The following is a 21,223-nucleotide window of genomic DNA, read 5'->3' on the forward strand; positions in this document are numbered from 1 at the left end:
GATTGGTTATTAGTGATAATCATTCAATAGTTTGTTACTTTAAATTTCTAACTTCTAATAAAATATCACATCTCTAACTTTAGATGTGGGCAGGGATGCTTTTGCTGTGTAAAGGCTTTTCTTCTCCAAGTCGAACCTGAAACATCCCAACTCACAACAGGGCTCTGTGTCACAACCCAACAACTGATGTTGACATGGGTCAAAGGTCACCTCCTACCAGGTGGACGTCCATCACGCTGCAGGGAGACAGTATTCACAAGTGGAAACTATTTAGGACAAGTGATGTGCCAGATGACTCCTCTGAAGATCAGACCATGAAACCCTAGTCTCATTTAGGCCACAGCTCTAAACTCCTCTAGATGATCAGAGAAACGGTCTGGAAAGGTCCAGGAGGAAAAACTCAGGACTTACTGCAATGTTTCATTTGAATAAACACAAAACCCATGGACAGATGTGACCATAGTAGAGCTGTTTACCCAGAATGCACAGCTGCATGTTTACAAAGAACCAAACAGCTGGAAGCTGCAGTGGTGGAGGGCTGATGGTTCGAGTCCACCAGGAACTCGTCTGTAGACCAAAGTCTTTTAGTCTGACGCAAGTCTATCTAAGAGCTGATTGGACCAAACTGGGTCACAAACCAGAACCAGAGTTCCACTCAGCGGACTCATCAGTGGAAGGTGTTTCCAGTTCTAGTCAGTCCTTTAGCCTCGAGTCCACGTCCAGTCCACCAGGAGCGTCTCATCAGACAAGGACAACGGGGACAGCGTGGAGCTCTGCTGAACACACCCACCTCAGCCTTTCCTCCAACGCTCCTCTGTCCTTATTTGGTTGCACTGGCAGCTCAGCGTCTGATTGGTTGAAGGTAAGAAAGGATTCTATTGGGGACTCACCTGAGCTGGCTCGCCCCCCCATGACATCATGACTATGAAACTTTAGGTTCATGTGTGCTGCTACAGAGAACACACACACACACGCGCACACACACACGTCTGATTCTGACATGAATACACTGAAGCCTGGTGTGCAGGTGGCTCCAGCTGAAGGTCGCTGGCATTCCTGGTTCTTCTTGATGACCTAAACACGGCAGCAAGGAGGAAGTTACGGGAAGCTGGTGGATTATCACTGAGCGCCCACCCACCAGCCCAAAGCACTTTAATCTAAACTGTTTAGAATCTCCTCCCAGGATCATGTGACAGGAAACGGCAACCTCTCGTGGATGTCAGAGGCTTTTATTAGACAGGTTTAATTCAGTGGTCTGATTCAGTCAGAGGGAGGTCCTGCTGCAGCCTCCAGCCCAGCCAACACCAACCTGGAAGACAGATGACAACATCCACATCAAGGCCCCGCCCACCAAGTTGTGTTTGTTTCTCTGCTCCAACACACCTGGTGATTACAATCATGTGTGTTGGAGCAGAGAAACAAACATACTGGACTGGGGCCCCTGAGGGCTGGAGTAGGAAACCCCTAGTTTATCATCTCTAAACCTACAACAACACCATCTCCATGACAACCACATCAGTACAGGCGGTAGACGATGGGAACAATCACCTCTGTTCCTGGTTCAGATCAAACTCAGCCAGAGCTCGGCTGGCTAATCCAGATGTTGACGTCAGACAGAAGGCTGCAGACAGCTGGACCAGCTCCACCGCCCTCTCAGAGGCTCCGTCCCTCTGGCACACTGACAGGAAGCTGTTCAGCAGAGCCTCACTGGTGCAGAGAGAGAGAGGAGAGAGAGAGAGATATGTATATGTATAGATATATGTTTATATATAAACATATATACACACACATACATATATATATTTACATATATATATATATATACAGTATTTAGTCAGCCACCGATTGTGCAAGTTCTCCCACTTAAAATGATGACAGAGGTCAGTAATTTACATCATAGGTACACTTCAACTGTGAGAGACAGAATGTGAAAAAAAATCCATGAATTCACATGGCAGGATTTTTAAAGAATTTATTTGTAAATCAGGGTGGAAAATAAGTATTTGGTCACTTCAAACAAGGAAAATCTCTGGCTCTCACAGACCTGTAACGTCTTCTTTAAGAAGCTTTTCTGTCCTCCACTCGTTACCTGTATTAATGGCACCCGTTTGAACTCATTATCTGTATAAAAGACACATGTCCACAGCCTCAGTCAGACTCCAAACTCCACTATGGCCAAGACCAAAGAGCTTTCGAAGGACACCAGGAAAAGAATTGTAGACCTGCACCAGACTGGGAAGAGTGAATCTAAAATAGGCAAGCAGCTTGTTGTGAAAAAATCAACTGTGGGAGCAATTATCATAAAATGGAAGACATACAAGACCACTGATAATCTCCCTCGATCTGGGGCTCCACGCAAGATCTCATCCCGTGGGGTCAAAATGAACATGAGAACGGTGAGCAAGAATCCCAGAACCACACGGGGGGACCTGGTGAATGACCTGCAGAGAGCTGGGACCACAATAACAAAGGTCACCATCAGTAACACACTACAACGGCAGGGAATCAAATCCTGCAGTGCCAGACGTGTTCCGCTGCTGAAGCCAGTGCATGTCCAGGCCCGTCTGAAGTTTGCCAGAGAGCACATGGATGATACAACAGAGGATTGGGAGAATGTCATGTGGTCAGATGAAACCAAAGTAGAACTTTTTGGTATTAACTCAACTCGTCGTGTTTGGAGGAAGAAGAATACTGAGTTGCATCCCAAGAACACCATACCTACTGTGAAGCATGGGGGTGGGAACATCATGCTTTGGGGCTGTTTTTCTGCTAAGAGGACAGGACGACTGATCCGTGTTAAGGACAGAATGAATGGGGCCATGTATCGTGAGATTCTGAGCCAAAACCTCCTTCCATCAGTGAGAGCTTTAAAGATGAAACGTGGCTGGGTCTTCCAACACGACAATGATCCAAACACACCGCCCGGGCAACAAAGGAGTGGCTCCGTAAGAAGCATTTGAAAGTCCTGGAGTGGCCTAGCCAGTCTCCAGACCTCAACCCCATAGAAAATCTGTGGAGGGAGTTGGAAGTCCGTGTTGCTCGGCGACAGCTCCAAAACATCACTGCTCTCGAGAAGATCTGCATGGAGGAATGGGCCAAAATACCAGCTACTGTGTGTGCAAACCTGGTAAAGACCTATAGTAATCGTTTGACCTCTGTTATTGCCAACAAAGGTTATGTTACAAAGTATTGAGTTGAATTTTTGTTATTGACCAAATACTGATCTACCCTGATTTACAAATAAATTCTTTAAAAATCCTGCCATGTGAATTCATGGATTTTTTTTCACATTCTGTCTCTCACAGTTGAAGTGTACCTATGATGAAAATTACTGACCTCTGTCATCATTTTAAGTGGGAGAACGTGCACAATCGGTGGCTGACTAAATACTTTTTTTGCCCCACTGTATGTGTGTACATATATATATATATATATATATATATATATATATATATATATATATATATATATATATATATATATATATATATATATATATATATATATATATATATATATATATATATATATATATGTGTGTGTACATGTATATATATGCGTGTGTATATACACATATCCCCGTGTTTGGAAAATCATCTGACAACTTAAACATCCTGCCTTGTGAACTGGGTCCTTCCCAGAACAGACTTTCCTCAGTAGAATCAGGTATCTAGAGTGATTGATTGGGAACAGATGGACTCTGTTTTAGCGAAAACTTACGAAGGAATTCTGTTATGGGCTTTGAAGAGCTTCAGCATGTCCCTGCGCATAAAAAGACAGGAGGAGACATGAGACACTTTTCTGGATCTGGAGAGCATTTGTGAGACAATCGTGTCTCTGTCTCACCAGGCCTGTTGAGCCTTGCTGGCTCTCAGCAGCAGCGTGGTGACATGTGACAGGGATGAGGCGCTCCACTCCAGACCTGCCTTCTCTTCAAACACACTCTTCACATCCAGAGCACACACAGCAAATGCCTCCTGGAGCTACAAACACACACACACACACACACACACACACACACACACACACACACACACACACACACACACACACACACACACACACACACACACACACACACACACACACACACACACACACACACACACACACACACATTGTTAAACAGCACCATGGTGAAAGACACAGAGAACCTGGTAGCAACGACTCAGACCTCAGGACTGTGTTCCTCTCCAGCCATCAGACCAAGCAGCTGCTCCAACAGATCAGCCCTGTTATAAAGACCTAGAGTCTTCATGTCTGTAGAAAGACACACACACACACACACACACGGTTCAGGAGGCTGACGGAACACTGGGAGTGGAACTGTGTCAGACACGAAGCTCGGACCTGTCCAGATGTCCGGCAGCAGGTCCAGACGTCCGTCCGTGTCTAGAGCTTGGAGCAGGTGCTTCATGCCCTGAGCATTGGGGTAGTACAGCTAGACATGGACCAATCAGAAACAGAAACACAACTTACTATAGGTTAGGTCCATCCTGATTCAGCCAGTCAGCAACCACACTGCTTTTATGTCCCGTCAAAATAAAAGCACGACTCGGCAGGTTAGACTGCAGAGTAACGGTGCGTTCCAGTTGTCCTCTGAACTCGTTTTTCCAAGATAAGTTAGCCGGAAATGACGCAATGAACTCCGAATTTTGAGCTGCGAGCTCGTAGGTTTCACAATTTAAAGATGGCTGCGCCCAGTGCTACCAGGAAGTGATTATGGTCTTTAATTTTCTCATTACATGTTCTGTTTTCTTCCTTTTTGCTACTTAATAGCACCGGTAAGTTGATATTGTTGTCATCAACGGTTATGTTGTTGACACACCTAACTTTGCTGCCAGAAGTGACCGGTGTTTATGGCTTCCACTTTTCCTGCGTTTGTATGTTTACATTTGATTTGTAATGTTTTCTGCTTGTATGTTGCAACGGTCCAAGGGTGTGTGTGTGTGTCACTACTACTTAGGTGCAGAGAACACTTGGTTACTTATTTTGATTTAGTACTCAACACTAGTGGCGTCCATTTTGTCCGAGGTAGAAGCTGGAATGCAAAAACGAGCCTGTTGTTACATCACTTCCTGCTCAGAAATTCGGAGGACACCAGGAACGCGTCGTGAGCTCCACTCACCCTGATGTGTGATGTTTTACTTTTAAAGGACTAAAATAAGCTCAGATCATGATTCCTGTTCCTGCTCTAGGTCACATGTCATGTGTGGTGCTTCCTGGTTGGCGGTGTTACTGACCGATGGGACCATCTGCTTGTACCACCTCAGCACTACATCAACGTCCTCCATCATGCACAGGAGGTTGAAGAATCGACCGCTGCAGAAGGACAGAAAGCATCCAGTCACTAAGGGAAAGATGGGGTCTGCACCTCTGCAGGACTCTGGTACTCACTAGTAAATACTGAGCTGGACGGAATCTCCCAGCAGCCTCCAGTTCTCTCCTACTTCAACAAGACTCTGCACTCGGTAACCCAGCTCCAGATCCTTGTTGTCCAAACACTGAGAGAGTCAGAAGACACCGTCTATGGTCAGCCAAGGAACACAGAACGTCCACCCTCTTTCAGTTCTCGGGTTTTATACATCATGACATAATAAAGCTGGTTTTTCTGATATGATTCACACCAAGTCCAAAGCACCAGCAGGCTCCTCCTCATTAAAACGAGTCTGGTTTTATTCACCACGCCAACTCTGCTGATCCACGAGCATCAAATGCTCCAGGACCTTCATCCATCAGCAGTACTTACATACATCAACTGTAAGGACTCGTGAACACGAGTGATAATGTTCCTGAATATAAGACCTCACACCGTGGAACTAGTGGTAGAACGGGGGCACCGCAGTACTCGTCCACACATGATTTTACCCAATAAAGGAAGATCGCCTCTGTCAGAGCGCCCCAGAGCAGGTGGCTACATCGTAGCTCCTCCCCGCCAGTGTGAATGACTGGTTGTGTAAGTGAAGCACCTTGGCAGGTTGAAGAACCCTGAGGAGCTACGCGGATACAGGTCTTGTACCATCACATAACTGGCAGTAAGAGCTAGAAAAGACCTGTGGCCGACAAACTTTGTAACAGGACTGATCCGGTGGTATTGGGAGGACGTGGCGGAGAGGAACGGCTCCTCCGTGAGCGCACCGATCCGATTCCTGAAAAACATCCGTCTGGAGCTGTGCTGGGATTTGGGACCCGACAGATAAACAGCACAAATCTGATTCCAGTTCATATTTTAAGTTACAGCTACGAGGATCCTCCAGAACCTCCTCCGCTCCCTGATCATACACGCCGCGTTGCCAAGGCAACCAGACTGAACGACAGCTCAGAGGCATCATGGTGAGGGCTGGAAGTAAAAGTCAGAAGCTTGTTGAAGAGGAGCCTCCACTGGCTAACGAGAAGACTGCTAACAAGGAAGGGCTCATGTTGCCACCTACTGTCTGGTTAACCCTAACCCTAACACCATAGCCCGACTTGGATGAGCATGGATCCGCGCTAACAGCTGCTAGCATCCAAACACAGTGCTGTGCACCCTGAGGAAACACCTTTATGGTGGTCTCCTCTGTGCTCCAGAAGCCTCTGGAACGTCCTGACACAGGAAACACTAGAGCTGAAGAGGGTTGTGGTGCTGAAACAAAGTAATGACACTTACTACTTTCATGGCACTGGAGAAGAAGAGAACTGTGGTGAAGAAAGAGAGCAGAGGCTCAGTGTGCTGCCATCATGTCTTTTACACTCGGACATCCAAACACACACCGACTCACCATCATCGGGGTCCACACAGGTGAAGCTCTGTCCCTCCAGCTCGGTCATCAAATTTTGTAAAACATCAGAGTTGCTTGGTCCAGAGGACACTGGAGACAAAACCAGCCAGGTCACAAACACGCTCCAGTCAGGTCCAACAGCCACGACTCCGTCAGTACCCACGCAGCATGACTCGACGCGTTGGACGGCCGGTGCATCAGCAACAGGTCGGTGTCAGTGACACGTGGTGAGAGGCACTGCCTCCCTTGTCACTGTGACATGTAAAATACTAATAATGATCTGGTTTAGTTTTATGGTTAAAATCGCTGAATTCACCCGTTTCCTGATCGAATATCCACGCAGAAGCGAGAGGAGGGTTAGGGTTAGAAGCAGAGAGGCTAGAGGACGACTTGTACCGCCGAGTGATCGTGGAGAAGCTGTCTGGACTTCAGAAACACACCATACACCATTTTCATGTGTAATAACAGAGCTCTGCCAAGAACAAAACATACATTTTTAGTCACATTTACGCTGATTTTAAATACTATTTTTCTTCTTCGTGTATTTTTGAACATTATGGAATAAATTAAATCCTAACTAAGAAGTTTAAAAAAACAAAATATTTAATTAAGGTCAAACATGAAATACGAGCTTCTGTTTGAGGACCATATGTTTGTAAGTGTGACTCCAGAGCAGCACCCCCCCCCCGTCAGGAGCCTCACCACGTCACTGGTCCCACTTACCGAGTCAGGCCAAATGCACACGGTCAGCAGGTGATGGCCATAGACCCTTTTACTGTTTGTAAACAATATGACGTCAGCGAGAATGCGCGCGCAGCTTGGCAACAGAGAATGGTGTTGTTTCAGGCTTTATCAAGCTACGCTGCGGGGTTATCACTGGCAAATCTTGAATGTTATATTGTTAAACTCACTTTAACGAATGGCAACAGACTCCCGGATCCCTGTGGCATTACGGAATGGGTGGAAGATGTAGGTGCGTGGCCCGATTATATATACGTTTTTAGTGGAGAGGCCCAGTAAGTACACACGTGAGAAGTACGGGCATACAAATCGTTAGATGCATACAACTATGTTGTCTGTGGCCACGTACAGAAAGTAAGACATCACGACATAGACTCTGAGTTTTGCGTCTTGAAGGCAGAAGTCCTTCCTAGCCAAAGACAAGGACACAAGACTGCTATGTACGAGGCTTGGGTCATAGTAAACAAACCAGAGAACTACGTCTTCACAGCCAACTGTACCTGCATGGCAGGGTGAGTGTAGCATAGGTTTCTTTTTTTTAGCGTGCTCAGAGTACAATCGTGTTAATTTTAGAGAAATACAGTTTATACTAATATGCAGTACAGATGAATTAGAATGAAATGTTAATTTGAAGCATGAAATAAAGCGTATACATTTATATGTAATCTTAGTACATAATTACCTTACCTGATATAAAATGGGCGCTACAAACTCGAGCATTTCGGATCGTGTTTTCAGTCCGGTTTTCATCAACCCTTTTGATGGCCTGCAGCCACAGACGCCTCCGATTTTGTAGAAATGGATGTGCTCCCTTCCGAATTCTGTAAATTTTCAGTCCACTGCTTGAAGAGAAGCGATTCTGGCATCCATACACGCAACAACCCGACATTTTTATGTGCTCAGAACTTCAAAACAAAGGGTTTAAAATGCTGTTTTAGTATCGAGTGTGAATGAGGAAGCCTTCACTCTCGTTGCCAGGCTGCGCGCGCAACTTTTGATGACGTAGGTAGTAAAAGGGTCTATTTACTGGCTAGGAGTGTGGTTACTGGTTGGTTTGGGGGCGGAGTCACACGTTGGTTTGGGGGTGGAGTCACATGTTAGTTTGGGGGCGGAGTCACACTTTGGTTTGGGGGCGGAGTCACTGGCTGGCTAGGGGGTGGGGTCTCAGGTTGCTATGTCTGCTGCCAGCAGCCATTTCTGGATTCAGTGTCTTAACAAAAACCAGCGACTTAGCTGAATGTTCATCATCACCAGGATGCTCGCCACTGTGACTGTTTTGAGTACCGACCCCCACCCCCCCCTCCCCCAGTGTGACACGACCACCGGAACAATAAAATTACGCTGAATCAAACGGAGATGGACTGAATGGGCACTGATGGAGCTGTGACTAACGTTTTACATCCAGGCGCAGTACCTGATTTATAAAAGACGGCCAGGATGTGGTCGTAGCTGGCCAAACTGGGAGCTGAGTGCAAAGACAAAACAACAGGAAGTTAAGCTCAACGCCAACACCCATGAGCCCTGGAGGTGGTACAGTACGGCAAGCAGGCTCATCGTTACCGATCCCAAGAGCCTTCATCTCGTTCAGCGTCTGTGGGGAGTAGCTTCTAGCCAGACTCCCACATTGTCTTAGAGATTTAAGAACGCTGTTGAAGGTCAGCAGGTTAGGATGGATCTCCTGTTGTTTCATGTGGTTCAGCAGCTCCTACAGAGGATAAATGGTGTGGAGATGATCAACCAGCTGTTGTCACTGCAGAATTAATTCAACCTAAGCTGATCCAGAACATTTACAAAGTGAGGTTAATTTTCCAGAATGAGACCGTGTTTATCTTAATCTAATAAATGAAAACACAAGTTACTTATGGCTTGTTTACTATAATGACCACTTATGGGCCAAGAGTAAAACAACTAACTTACACTGATGAGATCCCATCTCTCGCTGTATCCGTCTCTGACTTCTGGAGCTGCAGAGATCAGTGCGTTGAAGATATGGACATCACCTGTAGACAGAAGGAAAGGTTTACTTGGGATGACAGCAGGAGAATCCACCCATCCATTTTCAGCTGCTAATCTGGGCTCAGGTCGCCGGGGCGACAGCAGCAGCGAGGCCCAGACTTAACCTCTCCCCAGCCACTTGGGCCAGCTCATTTTTCAGGTTTTGTTGCTAATAATTGCCCCACGGTAAATCAGATCGCTTATAAAAGTAATAGCACACCTCCCACAGCCGAGCCGCATTAACATCCGGGGAACAATAATAATAATAAAGGATCGACTCCTCTGGTGAGGAACAATAAAGGCCCTGCTGGACCTGTATTTACACAGCTAACGGGTGCGTTTCCACTGTCGGAGCTGCAGAGTACATTTACGGGAACTTCCCAACATGCGTGCCTCCACTTGAACGGGCCGAACGGCCGTTTCCGGGAACTTTCTGAGTACCTGGTCAGAAGTAGGTACTCAGAAAGGCCGGTTGGAGTTGCCGAGAACTTTTGGTTAACTCGCCAGTTGTACAGAACTGCACTTACCTCTGCTCACACATCTTTCTACTCTAGCTCAATCCTCAATGGCTCTTCGAATTCCCGCAGGCTTTTCCCCACCATTAATACACTTCTAAAACCCCAGAGCAATAACTTACAAGCATTCACCGAAGAAAAATGTAAGGAACTTATGGAATTCTTCTAATTGAAAACTGATAGAATTCACCAGGACCTCATTCCCGCTGCTCCATGGCTCACTGACCTCCCACCCATCCTCCCTATGTCCGTCCAAAATGAGTTTGCTACCCTATCCCTGATGACAGACCTGGGACTTAATAAGCACTTTTAGAAAATCAGTCTCACCACCTGCCCCTTGGACCCAATCCCATCACCATTAGTAAAATCATGTCATCCACGCCTCGATCCACTTATCCTGGAAATTATCAGCTCATTGCTGACCTCTGGAACTGTCCCTTCAGCATTCAAACCAGCTGCCATTAAACCAACGCCCAGAAAACTCGATCTGAATCACGATGACCCTGAAAACTTTCGCCCCATTAGTAACCTCCCGTTCATTGCCTAAATCCTTGAGCATTCAGTAGTCTCTCAGCTAACCCATCATCTCCTCTCCAAAGAGCTCTTTGAGACCTTTTGGTCCGGTTTCCGTTCTCACCAAAGCACAGAAACAGCCCTGATCAAAGTGACCAATGATCTCCTGCTGGCTTCAGACTCCGGATCTCCTCCAATGCTCCTCCTCCTCAACCTAGGCGCTGAATTTGATACAGTCGATCACTCCGTCCTCCTACATCGTTGGCAGTGGCACACTGGTATTACTGGTTCAGCCCTCTCCTGGCTCACATGAGCTCACCAACAGATCTCAGTGCATCTCCATAAACAACTGCAGCTCCAAGATCACCCAATTACACGTGGTGTCCCCCGGGGTCCAGTTCTTGGTCCTCTTCTTTTCATCATCTACATGTTACCCACTGGGCACATCACTGGTCACCATGGACTTGGGTTTCACCGTTTTGCTGATGACATTAAGGCCCTGTCCACACGTAGCCGGGGATCTGCCAAAACGTAGATATTTTTCTACGTTTTGCCTGTCATCCACACGAAAACGGAGTTTTTTCACACGAAAATGGATCTTTATAAAAACTCCGGCCAAAGTGAAGATCTGCGTTTTCTCCGTTTTGGGTGTCTGCGTGTGGACAGACAAAACCGGAGTTTTAAGGTCCACAACGTCACTTTCCACGACAAAAAAATGCTGACATCACGTGTGCGACCTGTGTTTACACTAGCCGACATCATGGAAGCCCTCAGAGGTGCGCTCTGTCACTACCCGATCCATCAATTGTCCAAGCGCTTTCTGCTTGTTTGTTTTTGCAAGCGGAATTACTGCTCCTTGCGGAAGACCACAGACGAAGGACGAGGTTAAGAACGGGGGAAGTACTGCCGCCTACAGGTCCTTAACAACGTATTTATCCGGGTACGTGTGGACTGAGTTTGTTTTTAAAACGAGGTGGTGTGGATGCAAGTTTCTGGAGGGGCGGATATTCGTTTTTAAAAAACCCCGGCTACGTGTGGACTAGGCCTAAACCTTTCCCATCTACAACTCTGCCATTACTCCAACCACAGTCTGTCGTAACAAACTGTTAGTGGCATAAAGTGCTGGCTGTCTACCAGTTTCCTAAAACTGAACGGCAATAAAACAGAACTGCTAATTACCGGACCAAAAGCACTTCCAGCAAGGACTTCTCACTCAGTATTGATGGACATATGGTAGGGCTGGGCGATATGACGATTTTAGACCGTTTTACGATCCACACATCTGACGGTCTGTCATTTTTGAGAGACCGTTTTATCACGATTCACAGCTCTGCTGTAGAATTTCTGCCTCTGAATGAAAAGGGAACTTACCTCAGGCGAATGACACGCCTTTGTTTGACCCTTAACCAATCAGAGTGAGTCATAGTAATATATTAGTGCCCCGCTTGTTTTCATTTGTGTGTGAACAAACATGGCTTTGCCGCGGCTGAGCAACAACGAGGTTTTCGTTCCGAAGAGGAACGCAGGGTTTCCTTAGCGCGCGGCGCTAACAACTTAGTGACGTGACATGTCTCGGAGGAAGCGTAAAAACACGTTGGACGCTTCTTCTGAAGCAGGAAAATAACACCGCTTCTTAAGCAGAGCACGACGCCGCCTCGGCTCGTCCACCCTCTGCCGAGCCGGTGTCGGTACCGGACTGAGCTCGGTCACTGGGTCCTTGGAGCTGCCCCGTGACTGCCTGATGGAAAACCAGCGGGTTTCATCAGACTCGTAGTTTCTTGTTTTTGCTGGGGACCCCTGTATTTTACCGCTCCCTCCTGCAGTCTTCCCCTATTAACATTTAAAATGATTCTGTAAATCCGTGTATCAATAGAAACAATCTCTGCCTCTGCCAGCTGCAGTAAATGTAGTTTCCAAATGATAAATAAGAGGTGCACTCATCTGTGTATCTCCTTTGATCCGCATTAGTGATATTCTCAGCACCAGAACAGTGAAGCAAAGAAAGATTCCTGAGTTTGTTAGTAATTTTATTTATTAGGTGCATCTAACCTGTTCTATTTTTCTCTGAAATGAGATCAAATCAGTGCTTCTATGGGTTGTCTCCAATCTGCACTGGAAAATTTTACTTTATTTAGAGACTTGTTGCAGAAAATATTCAGAATGCGCAGTTTTTTGCTACCACAAGCGATCTCTGGTCCAGCCGCACATCAGAGCCGTATTTGAGCTTAACTATCCACTACATGAGCAACTGGGAGCTACATAGTATTTTGAACAAGTAAATGTTTGCACAATACGTTTGCAATTGACATGTTTGCACTTTAAATATGTTTACGATTTTAATGTATGTTAAGTTACTTGAAAAACGAGAAAAACTGATTTTTGTAATTGTTTCTCTCAGGGCTTTTATCATCTCTGGTGTGAGTTTAAAATATAAGTGTGTTAGCACTGTGCTGATTATCCCTAATATGAATAAATGTTTGTTTATTCAATGTTTCTCTTCTTTAATACGCAATTGAAGTTATGCTATTCATGGATAAAAAATCGTGATAAAATCGAAATCGTGATAAAATATTGGAAAAATCGTGATATTCTATTTTTGCCATATCGCCCAGCCCTAACATATGGTCACTCCATCTCCTCATATCAGAAACCTCGGTGTCACCTTTGACCCTAGCCTTTCCTTCCAACCTCACATCTGCAAGATCACTAAAATAGCCTACTTTCACCTACGTAATATTGCCCGTCTTCACCCTGTTCTGTCCTTCAAGGCTGCATGCCTTCATCTCATCCAGAACTCACTATTGTAATCGTCTACTACATGGACTGGAATGAGACAACAGCTGAGAGGACTGGGACAGCTTCCCCGTCCCACAATTTATCCTGCAGTTCCAGCGATGGAAAAACGGCTAACGAATCATACGGAGCCCAGCAGGGGTCAGGGGTCGGAAACTGGACAGATGTTTCTAGAGTCACACATCCAGCATCACAATGACTAAATCAGAGGTTTGAGCTAGCTAACATGCTACTGTAGAGGCTCTAACACCGAGGTGCCTCTGTGTGTGTGTGTGTGTGTGTGTGTGTGTGTGTGTGTGTGTGTGCGTGCGTGCGTGCGTGTGTGCGTGTGTGTGTGTACCTGGGGTCCTGTTGTTCAGCATGTCTGAGTACACACTGAATGCTTTAGCGTAGGCTCCATGCTGCAGAGACAAAGAGGTGAGATGTTCATCCAGGAGGAGCTACAGCGACACCACCAGAGGGTCAGGTGCATCTGTACCTTCACCATGCCACGGATAACAGCTGAGTAACACCTGGTGTCTCTCTCTGGAAGCAGGTAGAAGATCCTCTCTGCGTTGTTGTTTTCTGTCCAGGAGAGCCTCGGGACGTCTGCTCCTCGGCGACTCGTCATCCTGCGCCCTTCTTTCTCCTGAACAGCACAGGTAAATCCTCACACATGCTGCTGTGGCTCAGCGGCAGCACCTGAGCTAATCCTCCACCCACTCACCTCCTCCGCACCAGCTTCTCCCTCCTGGACTGGGTTCCTGTCACAGTACAGGCAGATCAGGTCCAGCAGTTCGTGTGTTGTTTCCATGGAGACAGCTGTGCCTGGAGAAAGGAGATGCAGCCCAACAGTGATGACATACAGCAGTGTGTGTGTGTGTGTGTGTGTGTGTGTGAGAGACCTCACCAGTCTGCAGAAGCTGGTCGTACATGTCCACAGCTGCTGTAACTTTCCTCAGGGTGATCCGTTCTTTCAGCGCCTCCTCGCTGACCTCCTCCAGCAGCAGCGACACCGTTTCGGGCATCAGACACTACAAGCACCGCCTCACAGTAAGCTGGTGTCAACAGGTCCAACCCATGCTACCGTCATCCACACCATCTCACTTACCGGGATGTGTGGCTCTGCAAAGTCTTTGGTGAAGAACTTGGGGTGGTTGTTCACAAAGTATCTGGCTGCAGATCTGCCAGAGTCCTGGGCGAGGGAATACAGCTTCTGCAGAGGGACAGGAAGTGATGATGGGGAATGTGGTCCATCAGAAACAACGACAGCATGACACTTTCACGTCTGGGTTGGAGCAATCTGGTCGCCCCGCCGGGCTTTGTTCACACAGCGCCACAATCTGAGCTTGTGGGTGGGGCAAAAGACGCACTGAGAAGTCTGTGGTGTCCTCAAGTAAAGAATGGTGGCTGTGAGAGACAGGGACAGAGAGAGAGAGAGAGAGAGAGAGAGAGAGAGAGAGAGAGAGAGAGAGAGAGAGAGAGAGAGAGAGAGAGAGGGTGGTAGGGAGAGAGAGACTGAGAGTGTAGGGACTGAGAAGATCACCAATGTAAGATGGTGCTTGTCCATGTAAGGCCCTAAAGACCAGAACCAGGATCTTGAAATGAACCCTGAAGTTGACTGGCAGCCAGTGAAGCTGGAGGAGAAGCGGGATGAGGTGGGTGTGTTTGGAGGACTTGGTCAGAAGCCGAGCACAGGCATTCTGAACCACCTGTAGACGGTTCAGGGAGGTTCTGCTCAGACACGTGAAAAGAGAGTTACAGTAGTCTAAGCGTGAGGAGATGAAGGTGTGGAGAACTGTCTCAAGTTCAGAGCGGGACAGAATGGGACTCAGCTTAGCAACGTTCCTGAGATGGAAGAAGGAAGAGCGAACAAGAGATCTGACATGAGAATCCAGGGTGAGAGCTGGGTCAAAGGTCACGCCAAGATTCCTGACAGAAGTTTTGGTGTGAGAAGCAAGCTGACCAAGAGAGTCTCTGACTTTGGGAACCTTCAACCCACCCATCGGAGCCTCCCCCTAAAGGGAGGTGTGAATTTCAGTCGCCATTCAGTATTCAGCAGCGGGTGTGTTGGGTCACCTCAGCCCCAGCTGGACCGCCAGAGAGGTGGTCTGAACAAAAGGCTCATGCTACCCAGATGTGAACACAACATACGCCCCTAAACCCAGACTGGGCCAACCCAGATGTGAAGGCACCACAACAGCCAGCCAGAAGACCAACGGCACTGATTTACAGAGAGCTGAACTTTCTAAAAGACGTTACATTACAAGTTGGTGGGGTTGTTTTCATGAACATACAAACTCAGTGGCTGTCCTGGGAGACAGGTATGGATCATCCTGGAACTGGTAGGGATACGCTGTGGAATCCTGTAAGGAGAACAAGAAGAAGCTAATTAACCACAGACTAAAACACTCACTCTAATGAAACTAATGAAGTCTCACCCTGTTGAGGGTTGAGGCCAGAGTCTCCAGCACTGCCTCCTTGCTCCTGTTCAACAAGATTAAACACACAATGAAACATCTTGCTTAAAGCTGTCCCAGGAAGGTTTTTACAAAAGGAAACTGATCTCCGAGCCACAATAAAGCTTATAAAACCTTGTTGGGACTCGCAAGGAAGGCTGGGAGACGTTTCTGCGGGTGTTAAAATGACGAATGCACAGCGACGATTTTAGGTTTCGGTTCTAAAAACTGACACTAGGGGGTGCTACAAGCAAGTCAAAACTGCTGAGTTCCCCTTTAACGAAACCCTGACACGGGTTTATGCTCGACGCATTCACTTTCTGCGCGGTGATGCGGCTCGCGGATGGAACGCGCTTCACAACTCGTAGCGTTTATGGTTCTTGCGGCTTGTCTCTGCGGTGAGCCAATATTCTCCCAAACTGTAGGCGGCAGCATGGAGCTCTACAGCATGCATCCAACACTACACCATAGTAGAAGTAGAAATGACTGTTTACAACATGGTATTCCAGCATTTTTAACAGTGTCCTTGTCTTTTCCGACAGTGCGAGCTATTTCTCTCCAAGATTATTAACAACATGTTGATCACAGTGTTCTTTGAGAGCTGAATCATACAAATGTCTGTATTTACGAACCTCTGCCGTACTAGTTCTTGCCAGTCCGCCATGTTTTTCAGCGTCCGACCGTCCACGTGGTTAGAAAATTTCCTAGGTGCGCGGTGCGGAAATCTTGGGCCGTGCGGCGGCGCGTGGTTGTTAAAATGACGCAACTTTTCCGCACAGAGCCGTGCGGACCTCGCGGACGCGTCAAGCATAAACCAACCTTTAAAGGAATAGTCCATGGCGGCATTAACAGAGGGGTGCTACAGGTACATATTATCTCACGGGTATTTCTCTGGATAAGCACTAGTGTGGTGGTGCAGGGGTACTGAGCTTTCCCTGGAATTGTTGGTACACCCAAAGATCAACAGCTGTAACTTTTATTTACTGAATAATGGTCTGTGTGTATGTCTACATGTGTGTGCATTGATGTGCGTGTGTGTGGGCGCGTGTTTGTGTGACTTTCTGTGTGTCTACGTGTGTGTGTCTACATGTGCGTGTGTGTGTGTCTATGTGTGTGTGTGTGTGTGTGTGTGCTCTGTCTTCTCCATCCCCAGTGAGTCGTGGAGGATGGCTGCTTATACTGAGCCAGGATCCTCTGGAGGTTTCTTCCTGTTAAAAGGGAGTTTTCCTCTCCACTGTCGCTAAATGCTTGCTTAGTATGAGGATTGCTGTAAAGACTCTGACACTAGTCAGTGACTTGATGCAATTTGCTGCGTTACTTATATAGAAAACGTCCTTGAGACGACTCTGGTCCTGATTTGGCGCTTTATAAATAAACTGAATTGACTGAACAAAGCTCAGATTTGTCATCACACAAACAAGCATTATTATAATTAAATGTTAAATGGAAGAAAATTTATTCACGAATAATTGTTTCCAGCTATCTTCAAGCCACACTCAAGTGTGTATGGTTGTTGTCACAACAATATTAAAAACAAGCTGATGTCTCTGGCCAGTCTGAAACATTTTGGTGGAGATTTTTACACAAGACATGCGTGGTTGGCAGCCCTGCTATGTTAGCTATGCTGTTACCAGCTGTTCTCTGGGTCCGTTACACCACTGACTGACCCCCCAAGGTGCTTTTCTTCAACAACAACACGGTAAATGTGGTTTTGAATTACATGACACCTTTACAGAAAACTACACAACCCACATGACCTGGCACAGGCTTCAGATTCAGAAGTCTGAGGGAAGCGGCGTTATGGAAACACTTCCAACCCAAACATACCATGCTTTCTTCCTGGGGAGGATAACAGACTCTGAAACACAACAGAAAGAAAGATCATTTTCCATTATCAACAGATCACTGTGATCAGGCAGTTTATTGGATTGCACAAAATAGTCTCCTACACCCATCTCCTGCAGTAGCTTGTGATAGAAAACAGACGGTGGAGCTCTAGGATTAGGCAAGCCTGACAGGTCTACGTCACACTCTCACTAACATTCATGGACTCACCCATCAGGACTCAAGACGGGGAGGGCTGTTGGTTTGGCATCCAGGAAACAGCAGAGAACGTCTCAGCTAGTACAAGCTAACTGTTAGCATTAGCTACTCCACCACACAGCAGAACTCCTCCAGGCTTGTGTTATTTGTGGAGATAAAACATCAACATTGCAGAGCAACCAGAGTTAGCGGTAGAGTTGTGTTGCTGTTAGCCAATCAGAAGACAGATTTCCAGATATCAGGAAGTAAGACTCCAGATCTGTCTGAAGCTACTTCCTCCTCTGGCTGAATTATTCGTGCTGAAACGAGCAAATCTGAGATCAAGAACGTTTATAACACGTAAAAGTGTTTCTGCCCTCCCCGACGGCCGCTGGAACTCTGGTTTGGATCAGTGTTCACAGGTAAATGGTCCAGGCCCTCGTTCATCATGCATCAGTAGAAATACTCCTAAATTCTTTCCTATGAACAAGATCTAGAACGTTCGTAGGAACGGTCAAAATCCTGATCTATGAATCGTGCGGTGGCATCTCGTACGCACGTTCCTCCGCACTCGTCTGATGATAAATCCCACCTGTGCTACCCAGGTGCTCGTGTCGTTCTCAGTCATTTACATACAGACACGCCCTCATTTAACCATATTTGGTCACGCTACATCCTCAGCTCGTGAGGGAATTCCTGCGTTCTACCCAGAATAAAGAAAACTTTCTGTGGAAGTGCAAAGGAACCGAACGAGAGGTTGTAAACGCGGTCGGGACAGAGGAGAGGTTCCCGTCAGGGATAAACCGCAGAGCAACGGGTTCTCATTTACATCTAAGCAGTCGTTCTGGATGGAGTTAGTTTTGTTAGGAAATGTCTGAGTGCAGCCTCTTAGCTGTCATTCTGTCTGGTTACCATGGCAACACATGTGTGACAGGGGAGCAGAGGAGGTTCTGGTAGATGTAAAATAGAACATGGAATGGGATTTGTGCGGTTTATCTGGGATCCCAAATCCCAGCGTCGCTCCAGAGAGGAGCTGACAAACCCTGAATAATAATATAGAAACGTTATTTTATATTTACAAGGACAAAAATATATTTAAAAATAACATTTACTAATTAATGAGATTAAAATCATAATAGAAATGGGAAGAGAAAAAATAGCGATTACAAAAACACGACAACCGTTCCACGAAGTCAGACGCTCCTGGATTTTATTCTGACCAACTGCTGTGAAAGCTACTAGTCATTGTTCTAACCAGCTTTGGTATCACTTACAGCAAAAACACAGAGCAGGACGACACTTTTGGCTGTTTCTTAGTAAATCATCATGATCTGTTGGTGGAACTGAGAGAATAATGGTTGAATGGACACACGCGCAGCTCTTTAGTGGTTGGAGATGCTGCTGCAGCACGTTTACAGCGGTGGAGCTAAAAGAGGTTCACACAACATTAGCACCTTTCTTTTACCTTTAGCTTGTTGATGCACAGCTGGAGTCCAGCCAAAGGCCCTAAAGGGAAGCAGATGTAGATGTTATAATAAACTGGGCCGTACAGACCTGACCAACCTCCACATCTTCTGACCTGACTGCATCTACGTAAATAACCACACGGACGTGGTCTTTAGCTGTGACTGGAACATCAACCTGCCCAGGGGCGACAGGAAAGGAGAATCTCTGCTATGACCCGGTACAATGCATCTCTTTGGGTTATGTCAAGTATAAGTAAACTTCTACACTATTTTAGCTGAATTCTGATATATCTGGAGATGTTCCTCCTGTAAAGGGTTAGCTCCATCCGTCTATAAAGAGCTATAAAAGGGGCCCTGTCATGGAAAATCCACTTTTAGGAGCTTTTATACCACACAAGTTTGTTATTTCCTCATGACAAATACCCCAAACTCTTTCTTGGCTGCATTTTCCTGGGTCAAAGGTCACACCAAGGCGTGAGAATAAAGCTGACCAAGAGTCTCTGATTTTAGGAGCCAGCTTGTCTGGGGCACAGATGAGGATCTCAGTCTTTTCTTCACTCAGCTGTAGAAAGTTCCCATCATCCAGGTTTTAATGGAGTCTAAGCAGGTGTGGAGCCGTCTCTTGGCTGGCCAGGGAATGCCCAAGCATTCCCCCCGACGCCTCATTTGGAATCAAATAAGGAAGCCTCTGATTGGCTGGAAGGGCTCTCCTACTATTGGCTATTTCGTGTAAGAGGAAACCGCTTTCCCTCGCTGCAGGTTTGTTGTTTACAGCCAGATCTAGAGGAGTTTTTGAAGGAATAGTGAACCCATCGCTATAATAAACATAATTTCCTGTTTTGAACAAACCAGTTTAACGTTCCCAGTTTGAGATTAAAAACCTTATTTTCAAGGGAGTCCTGGCCAAGAGGCAGCAGAAGTTAGTTACACAGACATGTGATGTACTGGATCACAGAAGGCAGTTGGGAATCCGTCTCAAGGGTTCTCAGTCTGGTTTTAAATGTAGTCAAACTGGGTTAATTTCCAGTTTTCCTGCACCCTGCTCCATGCAGGACTTCTCTGTGAGATTAAGTTACAGATGTAGGTTGTAGTAATCCAAGCATGGCCTTATAAAAGAAGGTGTACCAATGTCCCAAACTTTCTTCACAATATTATCTACATGGGGCTGAAGGAGAGGGAGTCATGGAGCCGGACACCAAGGTGTTTGTGTTTGGACCACCTCCATGATGTTTCCCTCAAGAGTGGTCACTGAGGGCATCCTTAGAGGTCTTTTTTAGAGTTAGAAAACAATAGCTTTACGTAATTTTACATTTTCGTTTTTTTTTAGCAAAAGAAACATAAAATAATGTTTAGCCAAACAGGACAGAATGGGTATTATAGCGCTAAGTTCACATTTTCACTACAAAACTCCTGGAGGACAGGCTGCACTCAGCGTGGGAACGCTAAATGAAATAGCCAATAGCAGCAGAGCCCTTCTAGCCAATCAGAGGCGAGAACGGCGGGATCTTCCTTGGACATACTACGATTCCAAATGACGCTCCCAGGAGGAGCTGGCCCTTTTGAAATGTAGACTGCCAGCGTATTCGGGCTCGGATCACTTCCCTCTCCCCAGCAACTTGGGCCAGCATTCGCTAAATTAATTTCTTTGGTTCTTTGCTAAAGTTAATGCTGTGTAGTTATAAATCGCGTTCGCGTGCGGAGTTCCGCTTGTATGTGTATGAGAAATCATTTCCTATCAGATGGCGCAGCCCTCGTTCTATTAAATAACACATTTATTAGCAGGCGAATAATATATAAAATACATTCTAGTACCTGTTGCCAGCAAGATGCTCAATATTTACCCGCAGAGACTGTGCATTTCTGCGGATGTGGTGTCCTACATGCCAACAGGGAGCCGCCATGTTTTACAATGCGAACGTTACGTCACCACGACATACCATTAGAGCTAATAAACGGGGTAGAAGACATATAAGTTCAGTTTT

The 21,223-nt window shown here is 46.4% G+C and overlaps 1 protein-coding gene across 2 annotated transcripts; it reads right to left on the bottom strand.

Annotated features, from left to right (window-relative positions):
* Window positions 1–1,213: 1,213 nt before the first annotated feature.
* ptcd3 (pentatricopeptide repeat domain 3) lies at window positions 1,214–21,186 on the bottom strand. 2 transcript variants are annotated; one of them, XM_015968160.3, is made up of 23 exons: window positions 21,054–21,186; window positions 19,241–19,281; window positions 17,581–17,611; window positions 15,736–15,781; window positions 15,592–15,660; window positions 14,406–14,510; window positions 14,205–14,328; window positions 14,022–14,122; window positions 13,794–13,943; window positions 13,656–13,716; window positions 9,417–9,499; window positions 9,060–9,204; window positions 8,914–8,964; window positions 6,759–6,848; window positions 6,647–6,675; window positions 5,398–5,504; window positions 5,244–5,322; window positions 4,351–4,441; window positions 4,175–4,260; window positions 3,847–3,983; window positions 3,721–3,762; window positions 1,549–1,707; window positions 1,214–1,309 (listed from the first exon to the last, which is right to left on the bottom strand). In XM_015968160.3, the coding sequence occupies exons 1-23, from the start codon at window positions 21,140–21,142 to the stop codon at window positions 1,261–1,263; spliced, it is 1,965 nt and encodes a 654-aa protein (XP_015823646.1). In that variant the 5' UTR covers window positions 21,143–21,186; the 3' UTR covers window positions 1,214–1,260. The 2 variants fall into 2 exon arrangements, with proteins under 2 accessions (XP_015823646.1, XP_054594890.1); XM_054738915.2 differs by having other exon boundaries at window positions 21,083–21,126.
* Window positions 21,187–21,223: the final 37 nt, after the last annotated feature.

This window comes from Nothobranchius furzeri, chromosome 1 (genome assembly GCF_043380555.1).
Source record: "Nothobranchius furzeri strain GRZ-AD chromosome 1, NfurGRZ-RIMD1, whole genome shotgun sequence".
NCBI lineage: Eukaryota > Metazoa > Chordata > Actinopteri > Cyprinodontiformes > Nothobranchiidae > Nothobranchius > Nothobranchius furzeri.